This window comes from Amphiprion ocellaris, chromosome 4 (genome assembly GCF_022539595.1).
Source record: "Amphiprion ocellaris isolate individual 3 ecotype Okinawa chromosome 4, ASM2253959v1, whole genome shotgun sequence".
Lineage (NCBI taxonomy): Eukaryota > Metazoa > Chordata > Actinopteri > Pomacentridae > Amphiprion > Amphiprion ocellaris.
In genome coordinates, this window is record NC_072769.1 from 4,722,082 (window position 1) to 4,738,953 (window position 16,872).

General features: G+C 38.7%; 1 protein-coding gene across 1 annotated transcript; it reads right to left on the reverse strand.

Annotated features, from left to right (window-relative positions):
* Nucleotides 1–5,779: 5,779 nt before the first annotated feature.
* Nucleotides 5,780–11,089, reverse strand: LOC129348833 (sialoadhesin-like). The gene is made up of 4 exons (XM_055010371.1): nucleotides 10,822–11,089; nucleotides 10,081–10,281; nucleotides 6,301–6,558; nucleotides 5,780–6,216 (listed from the first exon to the last, which is right to left on the reverse strand). Exons 1-4 carry the CDS (start codon nucleotides 11,087–11,089, stop codon nucleotides 5,861–5,863), a joined length of 1,083 nt encoding a protein of 360 aa, XP_054866346.1. The 3' UTR covers nucleotides 5,780–5,860.
* Between the last annotated feature and the right edge of the window lie 5,783 nt (nucleotides 11,090–16,872).

A 16,872-nucleotide genomic window follows, 5' to 3' on the forward strand; every position in this document is an offset into this window, starting at 1 on the left:
TGAGACTGTACTTTCAGTGAGGCTCCACCTCTAACACTGCTTCTCAACACCAAGAACGGACTCGGTTGAACAGGAGAACTCATCCAGACCTGCATGTTTACGGTTTAATATAAAACAGTTCAGTTATCTATCTATCTATCTATTTTTATATATATATATATATATATACAACGTTTAGAGAACGTCCAGCCACAGTGGTCTGACAATGTTAGTGAGTTATCCTGCTTTTAAGAAATGCATTCTCAGAAGTGATTAAAACAGATAACACGAGTAGAACTTTGAAGAACTTCTTCAAAACGCTTTAGAATCAGACAACTTGTCTCTGGGGTGTTTGACGGTTGTTTGTGTCTCAGTTGCAGTCCAGCCTGAAGGAGGCCGGAGGGAGTGGAGAGATCAGCCTGATGGGGAAGTGTTCCACCAGGAGGAACCTGAAGGAACCTTCCTCATCAAACATCTGAGTGTTAACCAGAGCAGTGGGGCCTTCCTGGGCCTTCATTTACCACCTTTGAGTTTGTGCCATTTCTGTGTAGGCTCTTTCTACCAACTAGGTTTGTGTTTGTCTGTGAAATTTTACTTCCAGTTTTCACAGCAAACTCATAAGCTTTGCTCATATCTACAATTATACCCTTTTTTCATAGCTGATAAATAACAAGTCAGTCAGATGTATAAAACATGATGTGGTTGATGACTTTTGAAGGTACGAAGAGAAGAAAGAGCAGCTAAATGCTTCGATACTCAACTACATATAATATGTAGTGATGTGAACACATGAAGATATAAATGAAGAGAAAGAATCAGACTGTATCCTGCTCCATCATCCATTGACAGCTAGTGAACCTGGACTTAAAGTTAATGATGGAAACTGGTTTAAAAGAAGGGAAGTGAAGATCAGTTTTTAGTTTAAATGTTAATGTAGAAACAGACTGTGATCCTCACACTGACCACAAATAACCAATAATATAGGTTACTTCAGCAGCTAAGAATTTAGCGTGAATTCAACAATAGTAATTTATCTACTAGTCTAACCACAGCGGGCCTCTTTGTCTCCTTCTTCTTCTATGGATTTTCATGCTGCTGGATAATAAACTGTCTTTGCTACATCAGCGCCACCAGCTGACCAACCGCGGAACTACACTGACTGTCTTAAAGCTAACAACGTATGTAAGCTGTTCGATTCTGTTGGTTGCAATCTGCAAGCTCACTTTTGAAGGATGTGAAGAGAAATAAATAGGGTTCTTTGGTCTTTGCTCTGTCTACTGTCAGTGAAGAAGGCAAGCCAATGTAGAACCAAGTAAAGCTGCTGGTGTTACGTTATGTTCAGAATGCAGATGCAAAATAAAAGCACTCAGATTGTAACAGTTTCATGCATCTTTACTAAAAGCTAGTGGAAGCAAGATCAGATTACTGTACATCCACACCAGGTCATATATGTTTTACAATACGTCAGTATTGTTAAAATAGCAGATGACACAAATTACAAAACATTAGCGACCTGATGTAGTCCATTAGATATAATTTGGAGACAATTTTTTTTAAAATAGCAAAACTTCGTAAGGTAACACTGCTGAAAGTGCAAAAAATAACAATAAAGGCGACCATGTCTTCTGATCAGTGTTCAGAAATTATTTATTTTTTAATCTAATGTATCTCTTGATGTTAACTTAAAATGTGTCCATTTGATTTGCATGGATAGATAAGGAATCAGAAACTATTTATCAACAGAATTTGTCTTCCCAATAATGGTGGTTGTGGCTCCACCAAATACAGATGTTCATGATGTTCTGCTGCTGTTAGACAACCTGTAATGACACAAGTAAGAGGTAGTGATGAAGACAAATGGCCGCAAAAACATATTACACAAATCACATTCACAATCTATGGCATACAAACACAAACACTGAAATATGAGAAATGAAAATAAAGAAAGAATACTGTACCATGTGTGAATATTAGACTCTGTTGATGCTGCTGTACAATGCAGCTGGATCCTGTCCAGTTTTCTCACTTCTGTTACTGAGAATTAAAAAAAATATAGAGAGAGAGGATTCTGAGATTTGAAAATATGTGATCAAAGCAGATCAACTGATTTTGAAGGGTAATTTATAGCAAACAAGAAAAGCACTCAGAGAGCAGTACTCCTCCAAGGCTGCACATTCCTCCATATGGCATTGTTAGAAATGCAGCATTTGTTTATTAGTTATTGATGATCAGAAATCACGGCGACATAGAATGTGTCCATTTAATATATATGTACTAACAAACTAAATGACCTTGTGCTGAGCACAGGTGTGTGTTATGCATGTGTATGTTATGTACGGATACCAAATCATGTGACCTAAATGTAGCGGACGGCAGGAATTGATGGGACTCAGAAACACTCCCACAATTTAATCAGTTGTTCCTTGTATCATTTTTTACGGATAAGTCTCGATAAGTCCTCAGTGGTGGACTTGTAGTAGGATCACAATCATGTGATCGTCAGCGTCAGTGTTCACTTGTTGTCATGGTTACAGTGATGCCGTGACGCTATCTGGCAATGACACAGAAATCTTTCACAAATCTTTTCTTCGGAATAGAAGCTAGACATTTAGCTAGCTGTTGCTGCTGACCATGAGGAAAAACTCACTGATGAAAAAAAGTCAAGAAAGAAGTCAAAAGAATTAGTGTGATCCTGATAGTATAAGGTAGAGTGAGACATTCAATCAAGACTGACAATGACAAAAATATGAAATATAGAAGAGAAGACATAGCTTTGATCCACCCATTCTTAGGAAAACTGTTTGATGATTTTAATTCCAGTGTTTCATGTGATTCACTGTTTTCTTCTTCTACCAGTTAAAAAGGTTATGCTAATAGGGGTGTTGTGGTACACATGAAAAATAATTATTATTTAAAATATTATGTTGATTAAAAAATGTTCCCACAATTACAAGAGACATCAATGAAACAAATAAAATCAAAAAGATTTAAATTTCTTTTTCACTGTTTTATTTGAGATTCAGTTTGGTCATCAGGGGGGTGTGACAAGGGAAAATTAAATTTTAGGGGGAACTCCAGACTTATTTGCTATTTTAAAAATATTTTCAAACATTCTTTTCTCCCATTTTTTTTAGATTTGGTCTCAGGACAAGTACATTTACACAACAACTGCATGTTTTAGTATTTTGTACATGGATTATTTGAAGTTTGATGGGTGGAACATAAAATATACTCCAATTCTGGAATGACCCACAACTGCATCGTCTGCATATGGGAAAATCAAGTTGTTAGGATTATTTTGATCAGCTTCCATTCATGACAGTGGTTCATAGCTCAAGATAGAGAAGTTATGACATAGGACAGACCTGGCATGCTCCGTTCTTGAGGACAAAAGGTTAAGATATACATTTACCAAGAGTTTATCAGTTTACACAAACTGTACGACTTGAGGCAGAAGTAAGCATGAACATCCACTTGAACAAACCATTGGTTAGTCTTACATTGAGGATAATGTTTCAGCGTGAAAAGCTGCTCACCTTGGAGCACTACTGCCACCGTTAAAATTGAGAGCAGAGTACTGGATTCTGTTTTCCTCATCGTCCTCCAGGTGTCTTTGGGGCTGAGCTGGCATGGTGTCGGAATGGAGAGGATGTGCCTGGTTCTTAAAGAAGTGGACGCTGGCGTAGTGGAGGCCATCTGCCGGTGGCTTCGACAGACATTACATGTTATAGGACAGCGACTGTAACTTAATGCAGCAGCAGAAATCAAGCATCGATGAGTTTTCTCAGCAGCTCAGGGATATTTTCGGTCTGTAGTCCCTCCAGCTAGAGAATGAAACAAATCATCCTTTCTGCTAAAATACGTATCTGTAAGCAGCACACATGATACTGTTTCTTTAACCTTTTCAATGTGTAGAATAGAGAACCATGTTTATGCTTACAAGCCGATGACATCTGTGGTCAGATGTATTTTCAGATTGTCAGTCCATCTGTCCATCCTGTTTTCATGAACAGCATATCTTGGCAAATTTCAAATTTAACTGAAACACTCACTTGAACTCAAGAATAAACTCATTCAAATTTGGCGGTAAAAGGTCACTGTGGCTTCGCAAAACATATATTTGGCAACTCGAGATTCCATGTAAGGCTGCACAGTGGCTTGATGGTTAGTACTGTCGCCTTACAGCAAGAAGATCCCTGGTTCGTGTCCCAGCCTTCCTGGAGTTTGCATGTTCTCCTGTACATGTGTGGGTTTTCTCCAGGTTCTCCAGCTTCCTCCTACAGTCCAAAACTATGCTGAGGTTAATTGGTGATTCTAAATTGTCTGTAGGTGTGAATGTGAGTGTGATTGTTTGTCTCTATGTGTAGCCCTGTGATGGACTGTATCCCCAAGTCAGCTGGGACAGACTCCAGCCCCATACAACCCTAATGAGTATTAAGCAGTGTATAGATGAATGGATGGATGGATTTTTATACTGACAAAATTTCCCACATTTGCCAAATATGATAAACTGATATTTTACATTCAAAAGGTCAAAAATTAACTTCACGATGACATCACAATGTTCTGAAAAATGCTTTTTTGGACCTCATTCAATGCTACAACTGAGGAAATAGAGAAGAGCTGAACATAAACTGCAGCTGAGGTGGTAATTCTACTTTGTACTTGAACTGGTCTTCCCCACCTGTGCACTTTCGTCAGGTCTCTCTGTAGGCTCACTCTGCTGTCGAGAGGTTGTTTTTTTCCTGGTAATGAGAATTAACAAAAGATAGTTATGGTGCCTGCCTGTTTGAAATGACTGATAAGTTTGTGGTGATTAAAAACAATAAATATCATTTCTCACCAATTCCATAGCGTGATGGAGATAATCAGGACAACAAGTAAAATAGCAATGACTGTTCCAGCTACTGTTTTCCACACTCCTGCGGATTGGGAGTCAAGTTAAAACACTGACACTTAATTAGGATGTTGCATGAAGTTTGACATTGCTGGTTCATGAGAGAGAGAAAGGTTCAACATTCAAGAAAATGTAATCTTAGAAATAAAGAGATGTACTCTGCTGCTAAACAAAAGGGGAACCACCGATTTTTTCTTTTTTTTTTGCAAATTTTTATTTTGAAATATTGAGAAGATAAACAGATACATTGAAATTACCTGTAGGTTACAGAGTCACTCTGTGGCCAATTCACAAATGTACCTTCTCAAGATGTTTTTTTTTTTTTTTTGGGATGGAACCACCAATTTTACAATTCAAAATGTGCTTATAGGTCTAATACTTGCTATCAGTTTTTTCTGATTGATTTCTGGCCTTCATATCACTTACACTGCCTGATGTACGGCCAGAGTGAAGCCATTTGTGCTCTATTTGGTTAATGTGTCGGACACAAACAGGTGTTAGCAAGTGGTGGTCCAATCATGCCCCTTTATCTTACACTCTACACCACCGTTCAAAGGTTTGGGGTCACCCAGACAATTTCATGTTTTCCATGAAAACTCACACTTTTATTCATGTGCTAACATAACTGCACAAGGGTTTTCTAATAATCAATTAGCCTTTCAACACTATTAGCTAACACAATGTAGCATTAGAACACAGGAGTGATGGTTGCTGGAAATGTTCCTCTGTACCCCTATGGAGATATTCCATTAAAAATCAGCTGTTTCCAGCTAGAATAGTCATTTACCACATTAACAATGTCTAGACTGGATTTCTGATTCATTTAATGTTATCTTCATTGAAAAAATTGCTTTTCTTTCAAAAATAAGGACATTTGTGACCCCAAACTTTTGAACGGCAGTGTATGTGGACCAAATCAGTAATTTTGCTGTCTGGATGGAGAACATTACTACTCCAAAGAGAGGTATGCGTAATTTAATCTGATTAAACTGATAACATTTGAGTGAACATAGGTTTGAAATGAAGAGAACACATCAAAAATGAAAGAAGTCTGAGATAAAGAGCTTTACCGGGATCTTCTGGACTGATTTGCACAACAACCAGGTGGAGGGTGGAGCTGTGATGTCCTCTGCTGTTTTGGACTTTACACTGATAATTCCCGCTCTGTTCATGTCCATCATCACTGATGGTGAAGGTCTGTCCTGATGCTTTTGGTGAGTCTTCATTCTCCTTGTACCAGGTGTAGTTAGCTGCTGGGTTAGCATCACTGCTGCAGGTCAGAGTCACTGAACTTCCCTCACCAGAAACACTACCGGACACAGAAGGAAGCTTTGGAGCATCTGGAAAACAAATATTGAGATATTTTTTCATGTATATTAACATCTGTGGTTTAGACAGACTTTTGTATAATAAGGAATACTTACACTGGACACTGATAAACAGAAATGAGGAGCTCTGTCCATGTTTATTCTCAGACTTGCAGCAGTAGTTCCCCTTATCTTCAGAGCTGATGGAGGCCAAGTTATATATGCTGCCTGGTCCAAGAGGCTGTTCTTCATTCTCCTTGTACCAGGTGTAATTAGCTGCTGGGTTAGCATCACTGCTGCAGGTCAGATTCACTGAACTTCCCTCCACTATCTCAGCAGAGGGACTCACTGACACAGAGGGAAGCTTTGGAGCATCTAGAGGACAATATGTAGTTGTTCATATTTGCAAGCTCAACATGGAAGAACATCCTCACCTCTTACATCACTGTCAGTTACTTTATTGGGAAGAATCACACTCATTTTATTGAGTTATTGATACTTTTCCGCAATGAGTACTACCACTGAGTGCATCAAGTTCACTCAAACTGCCCTTATATATCCAAAGTTGTTTAAATCAATCCAACTGGACTTTAAGAAAGTTCCTTGAAGATGTTTCACCTCTCATCCAAGAGGCTTCTTCAGTTCTGGTGGTGGTTGATGTTGCCTCAGCTTATAACCTCTGTGAGGTGTGGTCAGTGTTATTCACATTCTGACGACCATTGCCAAGGTCCATCTGGCTCCTCAACGATTGTCGTTGGGGAGCCAGGGAGTAACAAAGGGGGTCGTTGAAATGCGAGTTTCACCGAGCCCTCGTATGCTAATGGTGGTCGTTAGCATGAGCCACTTCACGTGAATCATTCTGCTGAGTAGTTCTTTTGGGGAGTTTTGAAAGGACCTGATTGTAAATCGGCGAAAGGTGATGTCGCAGACCACCCCCCCGTTCAGAGATGGCTTCTCCACTTTGAACTACCAGAACTGAAGAAGCCTCTTGGATGAGAGGTGAAATGTCTTCAAGGAACTTTCTTAAAGTCCAGTTGGATTGATTTAAACAACTTTGGATAACCATGACCTGGATGAATGAGAAACTACACAGACATCTGCCCTCATATACTTTGATGGCAATCTTTGAGAATGTGAAGTTGCCTAAAATGTTGTGACTAGTTTTAACTAAGTTTCAACATTTCCAATGACTTGCATCATACATAGATGATGAGAAATTTATGTTTATTCTATCACTCTCCGGGCTCTCTAAAGCTCTAATTAATGTGTGACGCAAATACTTCATCTGTCAAATACAGGATAATATAGACACTACAATGACCTGTATATTTGCAAGTACTAACTACGATGATGTAGACCACTGCTGTGTCTTTGTCGTGATTACATATTGTACTTGTACTATAACTGGGGTTATATTTCTGTCACGTCCTCCACCTCAGCTGCCAGATAGTGGCAGATACTCCGTCCCTTCCCCCATCTCCTAGGTGGCATGTAGCATGCGGACAGGTGCTTCCAATCACAATCAGTGGAACTGGCGGGCGAGCAGATGGGAGTGATCACCACGCATCATCCTCCTTCCATAAAAGCCAGACGCTGCCACTACTTATCACCGCATCGTGAACTACTCCAGTCAGTGTTGGCCCCGGTTCAGTCTAGCTCCCTTTTGTTGTTCAATGTGCTGACCGTAATAAGGCCTCCTTTACATACTCTGCCAAAAACACTCTTGTGAAGATGACCATCCTTCGCATGTTCGACTACGGCAATGTCATCTATAAAATGGCCCCTAAGTGGCCCTTAACAGGCTTCCGTTTACACCAGGCGACTCCAACACTGGCCTTTACTCATTTACAAGACCCTATCAGGGACGACTCCTCAATACCTCTCCAATCTCTTACACCCCTCCCATAACAACTACCACCTGAGGTCCAGCGATTTCATAACACTCTCTGTCTCCAAGGTTCGCACTGTCTTTAGCCAGAATTCATTTTGCTTTGCTGCAGCGATCGATTAGCATTCCCTCCAAAAATCTCTGAAACTGTCATTGCTTCCATCACTTTACTTCCTAAAGCAGAAGCTGCAGCAGATCCTAGCTGACCACTGCACATATTGACTGTTTTCATTGAATTGCTAGCATTATTTTAGGGTGTTTTTAATCTCTGTTTAAACACGTGTCCTTTTTTTGTTTATGCATTGTTTATTTATCTTTCTTCCTGCTTGGATCTCTTGCCAGGTCATAATTGTAAATGAGAAATTGTTCTCAACTGATCTTACCTGGTAAAATAAATAAATAAATAAATAATAATAATAATAATAATAATAATAATAATAATAATAATAATAATAATAATAATAATAATAATAATAATAATAATAATAATAATAATAATAATAATAATAATAATAATAATAATTCTCTCATTGCTCTAGTTGGATTCCTGCCCGCTCGCCCTTCCTGCTGGATTCCCCTTTAGTCACCCTGCCAGCCCTGCTATTCCTCCAAATCACCGTCAATCTTCGTCCTCCATCACAGCACCAGCCGAGACGGCAGCCCTTCCGCTCACCTCATGCTGGTCACTGCAGCGCCTGTCCAGATTCCAACTAACACCTGGCCATGCGCCACCTAACCTGCCCTACCGTCCCAGCTCCAGTTCCCCGCCTTGGACAGTGATGTCCCCAGCTCTTTCAACGAGCCAGTTCAATTAGTGTCTTTCTGTTTTTAGAGTCCCTGGTTAGTTCCTCAATTTGTTCTGCTGCTTGAGCTACTTGCTTTTGTTACAGTACGCCGAACTCTTGGCAGTAATGTTACTCCATATCCTATTTAATCTTTAGCTTTCCTGTCTTGATGTTACCAAGTTTCGGGTTAGTTTTCGTAGTTGGTTAGTGTATTAAACCTGTTTACAGTTAACCTCCTACCCACTAGGGGGTCCTGATTCTGTTCCGAGATCTTCCAGAGTTAGTACTTCCTGTTTTGTGATCCTCTAGCGTCACATCCTGTTGTAGTTTTTGGAAACTTTTCTACTAAACAAGTGTTTTACTTGTATGCCAAGTCTGTCGTGTCTCTGTTGCCTCGCATCTGAGTCTCTGATTTAAAGATTCATAACAATTTCTATCTATCCTCCTCAAACATGTCTTTAGAACTGCATGTAAATACACTCAGAGTCCCTAGGAAGCATAGTCGATTCTCAAACTGCTCTCCATTTTATCATTAATGGACTCAATGACACAGGGGGAAGTTTTAGAATCATTTGGAAAACCTTTCAACACATTTCGTAGACTAGATTTTGATTAACATGAAACATAAAGTTGTTGTTTTTGTTTTTTTAATCTGACACCATAAAGGCTCTTGCTATCACTAATCACTTCTCATTCTACATATATAAACATCTAAAGTCTGCAACTTTAAATGTGTGGAAACATGCTTGAGCAAATATAAGAAAACACAAAAGTGCACTAAGTCAGACAAGGGATATCTGGGAATGAATTACTACTCACATTGGACGTTTAGAAACAGAAATAAAGAGTTGATGTGTCCAAATTGATTCTCAGCCTTGCAGTAGTAGATTCCTCTGTCGTCAGGGCTGATAGAGGTGAAATGATAAATATGTTCTGGTCCTTGAAGCAGGGTTTGGTTCTCCTTGTACCAGGTGTAATTAGCTGCTGGGTTAGCATCACTGCTGCAGGTCAGATTCACTGAACTTCCCTCCACTATCTCACCAGATGGACTCACTGACAAAGAGGCAAATTTTGGAGCATCTGGAGGACATATATTGGCATATAGTAAATGTTTTTTCTAGTTACTAATCAGCTGTACTGCGTGATGATTTTAAAATACGTTACCACACTCACATTTAACATTTATATAAATGCTAGATGATGTGTTCCCCAGTGCATTGGTACAGGAATACTGTCCAGACTCAGAGGACCGGATGGAACTGAAGTTAAGCTGTGGTGTCTGACTGAGAGGGTCACGATCATTCACCTTAAACCAGGTGTAAGTAGCTGCTGGATTAGCCTCACCGTTACAGGTCAGATTCACTGAACTTCCCTCCACTATCTCAGCAGAGGGACTCACTGACACAGAGGGAAGCTTTGGAGCATCTGGTAAACAACAAACAGACATGCGTTACATGACAACAAGTTCACAGTGGAAACAGTCTGGTCTGTGTGAAGGTAAAAAAAAAAAACTCATGAAATCAAAGAACTGAATATTCAACAGTGCGGATGGGTTGAAGTTAGTGACATAGTGAAGTGAACTCACACAGTGAAGGAGAGCAGTGATCTTCGTGTCCTTTCAAAGCACAGCAGATGTTGTCTTCAGGTTGAAAGTTGTGTCTGTAAGTAATTCCCTCTGAGACTTGTTGTCCATTCTTCAACCAGACGTGATCATCTGGACTGCAATGGCTCTCACACCTCAGCTCTGCCTTGGTAGAAGACCCACCGGCTGACGTTATTCTGATGTCAATCACTTTCACACAAGTGAGAAAGGACCCATAATTGGTTTTCAAAAACACATAAAAGCAAAAGGTGTAAGGACTAGAAAACTGCCAACATTCATGAGCTCCACTGATCATGTTGAATAAAATGAATAATAATAATCAGATGATGTTACCTGTGACAGTCAAAGTGACTCCAGTTCACCAGAAAACTTGTCAAGGTTTGTTATGAACCTGAACTTGTACACAGCTGAGTCTTCCACTCTCAGGTCTGTGATTCTCAGAGTGCAGTCACTGTCATAGTGCCAGTCATAGTGCACACGACCTTCGTATGATGATGATTTTCTTTGGAGATCCTCTTTTCTTCCAACATACCAGAATTTTGTCTGAACTATATTTTCCTTTCCATGCACTTCAGCTGGGTATGTGTAGCTGCAGTTCATGTCCACTGCTGATCCTTTGGGACCACACATCCTAAGCTGAGTGTAAGTCACATCCCAGTTCTGACTGTGTGCCACTGTAACACAAAGCACATCGGAGACCACAATCAGATACACAACAAGAGAGGGCAGAGCTGAATACTATGTAGGGATATTTCATCATGTAGACTCACCACAGAACAACAAAGACTTATGTTATCATTCAAAAGTTTGGGGTCACCCAGACAATTTCATGTTTTTCCATGAAAACTTTTATCCATGTGCGAACATAACTGCACAAGGGTTTTCTAATCATCAATGAGCCTTTCAACACCATTAGCTAACACAATGTAGCATTAGAACACAGGAGTGATGGTTGCTGGAAATGTTCCTCTGTACCTCTATGGAGATATTCCATTAAAAATCATCTGTTTCCAACTAGAATAGTCATTTACCACATTATCAATGTCTGCACTGGATTTATCATTCATTTAATGGTATCTTCATTGAAAAAAAGCTGCTTTTCTTTCAAAAATAAGAACATTTAAGAGACCCCAAACTTTTGAATGGTAGTTTACATGAAGTACAGTTGCTCTATATTAGTTAAAGTTGCTCCATATGAGTTTAAATTGCTCTTAATGAGTCAAAGTTGCTCCATATTTGTTAAAGTTGCTCTAAATGAGTTAAAGTTTCTCGGTATTAGTTCAAGTTGCTCTATGTTATTTAAAGTTGGTCAAAATGAGTTAAAGTTGCCCAACTTTAGTTAAAGTTGTTCAAAAATAAGTTAAAGCTGCTCTACATTAGTTAAAGTTGCTCTATATTATTTAAAGTTGCTCTGAATGAGTTAAAGTTGACCCACAGTATGTTCAAAAGTTTGGGGTCACCCAGACAGTTTCAGTTTCATGTTTTCCATGAAAACTTACACGTTGTTTGTCACACATGGTTGCAGCATTTCCAGCCAGAATAGTCATTTACCACATTAACAATGTCTAGACTGTATTATTTACCATCAATTTAATGTCGTCTTCATTGAAAAAAAATAAATGCTTTTCTTTCAGAAATAAGGACATTTCTAAGTGACCCCAAACTTTTGAACAGTAGTGTACATGAATTAAAATTGCTCTATATTAGCTAAAGCTGATATTTTTAGTTAAAGTTGCTCACTTAAATTTGGCAGTTTATTACCATAAAACAGCCACAGAGCTCAAAAAGGACCAAGACAAAGAATTTCATCCTTAACATGATACAAAACAAACTGGGCTATATGCTGCCGGGTTCAGGAGGAAGTACAGTCGTTTTTCTTGGAGTTTTGTGAAGCAAAAGCAAAGTCAGTAGTTGGAGTGCACATGTAATGTTTAACATGTTATGTTTAACATGTAATGTTTAACATGTTATGTTTAACATCTGGCTGTATCATTATCTAATCCATGTTTTTCTCTCATCTCTGACTCCTTCCCTCTCCCACACCTGTGCTAACAAAGTCCAATGCAGCACTTGTTTAGTTAGTTTTGGGTCATTTAGTGGATTCTGGTTATTGAACAATCAGCAAAAACAAATTGTGATTATTTAAAATGTTTTATTTTTATTTCATATTCAATATATTTGGTAACACGAGATGCTTTGCACTGTACATTACATGCATTCCTACACACAAACATGGATGCGGTTTCTTGGGTTTCAGCTTTCACCAGTAAGATCCCAGTAACCACACATTTTCATAAAACAAATTTCAGTCCAGACAAATTATTATCGAACATGCTACCACAAAAGTCCCGCAGACAGAAAGTTAAACAAGTCGTACTTTGTTCAGGAATGGAGAATTAAACATCTGTACGTTTGTTAGTAAAATTTTGGGTTCAGGAATGTTCAAGCCAACATAAATCAGCCAATATTACCAGCTCATACTGGTCTGTCAGCACTTTATAACATTTGGTTTTAAAGGTGCTATACAAATAAATTATATTATTCTACACTGTGGATAGACTGGGGCACATAGTAAGCTACATTTTTCACAGAATTGGAATTCCTTTTTCTTAGACTTAAGACCAACTACCAACAATTTGTTCATATTCATGTACATTTAAATGCAGTTTGAAAGCAGCATTTGTCTTTTAAAACATTTCTTATTACACCAATGTTTAGCAAAGAACAAACAGTGAATTTAGTATAATTGTTGTTCACTTAAAGACACTTTTAATTTCTAGGTGTGTTTAATTGCTGCTTGAGTTGGTTGGTTGGTTGGTTGGTATGTTTGTTGGTATATTCGTTTACTGGTTGGCTGGCTGGTTGTTTGGTTTGGTGGCGACACTATACTCTTTTAAAGAGAGTACTGCCTTGCACTTCTATAACACCGGATAGTGTTTTTTTAAGGTCAAAACTTTGAGGATTTTTTTTTTTATTCAAAGCATTTTCTTGATGAGGCCTACATTACCCACAATGCAAAGACATAGGAATGTTATGGTAGTTGCAGTGTATGTAGCTGTAAACTGGCCCCTCGATATTTAAATACAAACAAATATTTCCATCTGCTCAACAGACTTGTTCCGTGTCATGTTTGCTCAGTTTGTTTTGTTAATAATGCTTTATCAGAAGTCTGTTTCCTCTTTATTTACTCTGTGGTCAGGCTGTTAATCAGTAGGAACAAATGCAGGACAATGAGGTGTGTATATAGCGGAAAAAATAGAAAATAAGTTTGTTTAAGGTTGTTTGCTGGTAACTCTGCAGGACATGGAAATATCCCACAGACAGAATGAACTGGTTCAGCACATACATGGCAATACAAGAAAAGTTAAAGAAAATTAATTTAAAAACAGGCCTGAAAAGATGTGGATTGGGAATATTTTTGTCTATACTTGATAAGGTTTTGTCACAAACATTTTTGAGCAACCAGCACATTTGTAGTTCTTAGAGCTAAAGGCCAGTGAGTCAATCCATTTGAAATCAACCAAATCTGAAAAAAATTCCCACCTCCTGAGAATCACCTGCTTTTTTGTACAATAACTTTAGTATATTTATTGAAGTCATGCAAAATTTTACCTTCATAGAGTTACAGGCTCTCAAAGTACAAAAGAGTAGGTGAAAATTTAACGCTTTGGACTTTGCATTATTTTTGTCCCACATTTTTAGCTCATAAATTCGTACGTGCAGAAGATCGACACATGATGTAAATTCAAATCAGTTTCATATCCACTTCATTTGCCACAAGCAAATCACACTTTTGTTTAGCACAATTTTTCTGTAGGAAATTTTGAGCATCAAAATCATGTGAAATGTCATAATTTCAATAGGAAATAGCAGCAGTTTAATGTTTAAAGTTACAACTCTCAACTGATTGTGGGAGGATCAGGTAGGAGGCACTGACATTAAGCAATGCCAAGAAGGTGCGAGGTAACAAAAAACTTTTTTTTATTAAAGTCACTACAAAATATTAGAAAGAAAAGATCATGTAGGATATCTTTCTTGTTAATCTTAAAGTGTTTCTTAGTACCAGAGCTCAGAACTGCAACTATGGCTAGATTTTGATGCACTGACACAAAAATTTTGCATTGGGCCCCAACTGACTCTAACCTTTACTATGAACTTTATCTAAAATGGTTTGGAAATTGATTTTTATTGGACTGCTTTGAGTGTATATTGTCAACATTCTTCAACTAGTGACACATTCAGTTAAACTACAGGAGATTCCAGTTTAGGATTGTGAGTCGTTGTATGGCAGTCCTGGGTCTGGACTGGTAGGGATATGGTGTCTGAACCAATCACAAGAGGAACAAACTACTCTGCACTGAAAGCTCTGTTGTTACTGAGAGGATTACCTTGGTAGAATGAAGTGTAATTGTTTTGGATTTTGAAGTGACTGTTAAATGTGCCATTAAAGTTTAATCAGTGTTTTATGTAGTAAGAATCAGCACCTTTCTATAAATGTAAACTCACACTGCAGCATAATGCAAAGATTTTTTCAGCTGATAACACAGAGACCCATTCAAGACTGGATCGTCTTTTACTATTCAATTTGTGGGGTTGATTTAAGAGGAATAGTTCAAAAGTAAACTTAAATGCATCTCAGACCTTCCTATCCGTCACCTCTATGAGACTAAACAGAAAAGTGGGATGCAAACACAAACATTCAAGATGTCCAGTTTTGTCAGTGAAATATCATGAATTCCGTTCATGTCATAGGTAAATGTAAATGTAGATTCACGGTACCTTGTACAGAGAAAACGACAATGACGAGTCCTGCTGCTGTTAAAGCCATAGCTGCTCCTCTCATCTCTGCATCTGCAAGAAATAAAGTCATAACTTTAGTAAGAGTGACAGTTGTGATCCTGTTAGAGGTGGAGATAAGCCTTTTTATAAAGCAGCTCACCCAGCTTCCTTCCCCGTTGCATTATTACCATGCATGAGGTCAGTAAACATCCAGGAAAGCTCATGTCCAAACTTTGCATTTTCATACTTCCTTTGTAGTTTGGACAAACGGCAAACAACCCCGGTTCTACCACTGTTTGTTTTCAGTATCTAAATCAGGTGAGAAGAAGAAAAGAACAGCATAGAAATCCAATTAGTTAGAATTCATAACTTTGTAGACCCAGAGTTTGGTTTTGCTCATTTCAGAGTGTAATATTTTCTCCAGGTTATCCTGCTTCCTCCTACAGTCCAAAAGTATGTTCAGGTTAATTTGAGATTCTAAATTGTCCATAGGTGTGAATGTGAGTGTGATTGTTTGTCTCTATATGTAGTCCTGTGATAGACTAGTGACCTGTCCAGGTGTCCCCTGCCTTCACCCTAAGTCAGCTGGGATAGACTCCAGCACCCCTACAACCCTAATGAGGATTAAGCGGTGTATAGATCATGGATGGATGTTTTTGTACCCGGAGAAAACCCACACATGTACAGGGAGAACATGCAAACTCCACACAGAAAGACAAAGACCGCTGTGAGGCAACAGTGCTAACAGAAAATTAAAACATGTCAAAGATGAAGTACAAGACAATAAACTATGATTTATCAAATTACTGTTAACGAAGAAAACAGTGCAGGCGATAAATCTGAGGCACTCTTGTGTATTCAAAAACTGAAATATTACTCGGTGCCTACAACTCCATCAAGATAAACTAAGTAAGCACAGTACTCCACCAAGGCTGCTCATTCCCCCATATGGCATTGTCAGAAATGCAGCATTTTTATTTTAAGAAATGCAGCATTTATTTATTAGTTGTTGATGATCAGAAATCACGGCAACATAGAATGTGTCAATTTAATATAGATGTACCCACAAACAAAATGACCTTGTGCTGAGCACAGGTGTGTGTTCTGCATGTGTACGTTATATACGGATACCGAATCGCGTGACTTAAATATGTAGCAGGCAGCAGGAATTGATGGGACTCAGAAACACCCCCACAATTTAATCAGTTGTTTCTTGTATCATTTCCGATGGATAAGTCCCAATAAGCGGAGCGGTGGACTTATAGTAGGATCACAATCATGTGATCATCAGCAGGTAGCTGACGTAGTGTTCACTTGTTGTCATAGTTACAGTGACTGTGTAATTCCCAATCATACAGAAATCTTTAACTAATCCATGGATCCAGACTATAAGCCACATCCCTGCAAAAATCTAATCACTTGGTCCTTGTGTCATTTCTGACCTCCCCTGGAAATTTCATCCAAATCCGTTAGTCTGTTTGTGAGTAATGTTGTGACCAGACAGATAGACAGACGGACAAACCAATGCTGATCATCACATAACTCCGCTACGTTCCTTGGCGGAGTAAACATACACTCTGATTGCAGGTCTGGAAGCACTGATTGTGTGTCTTGCTAATGACAGCATGTGGGTT

What these genes read in the sequence shown, in the direction of transcription:
- LOC129348833 (XM_055010371.1), bottom strand. Translation starts at nt 11,089, where the DNA reads ATGTGTGGTCCCAAAGGATCAGCAGTGGACATGAACTGCAGCTACACA. An exon ending in AAACCTTGACAAGTTTTCTG is followed by an intron (nt 10,282 to 10,821) that starts GTGAACTGGAGT and finishes GTTGTTTACCAG; the next exon opens with ATGCTCCAAAGCTTCCCTCT. An exon ending in TCTGTTTATCAGTGTCCAGT is followed by an intron (nt 6,217 to 6,300) that starts GTAAGTATTCCT and finishes TTTGTTTTCCAG; the next exon opens with ATGCTCCAAAGCTTCCTTCT.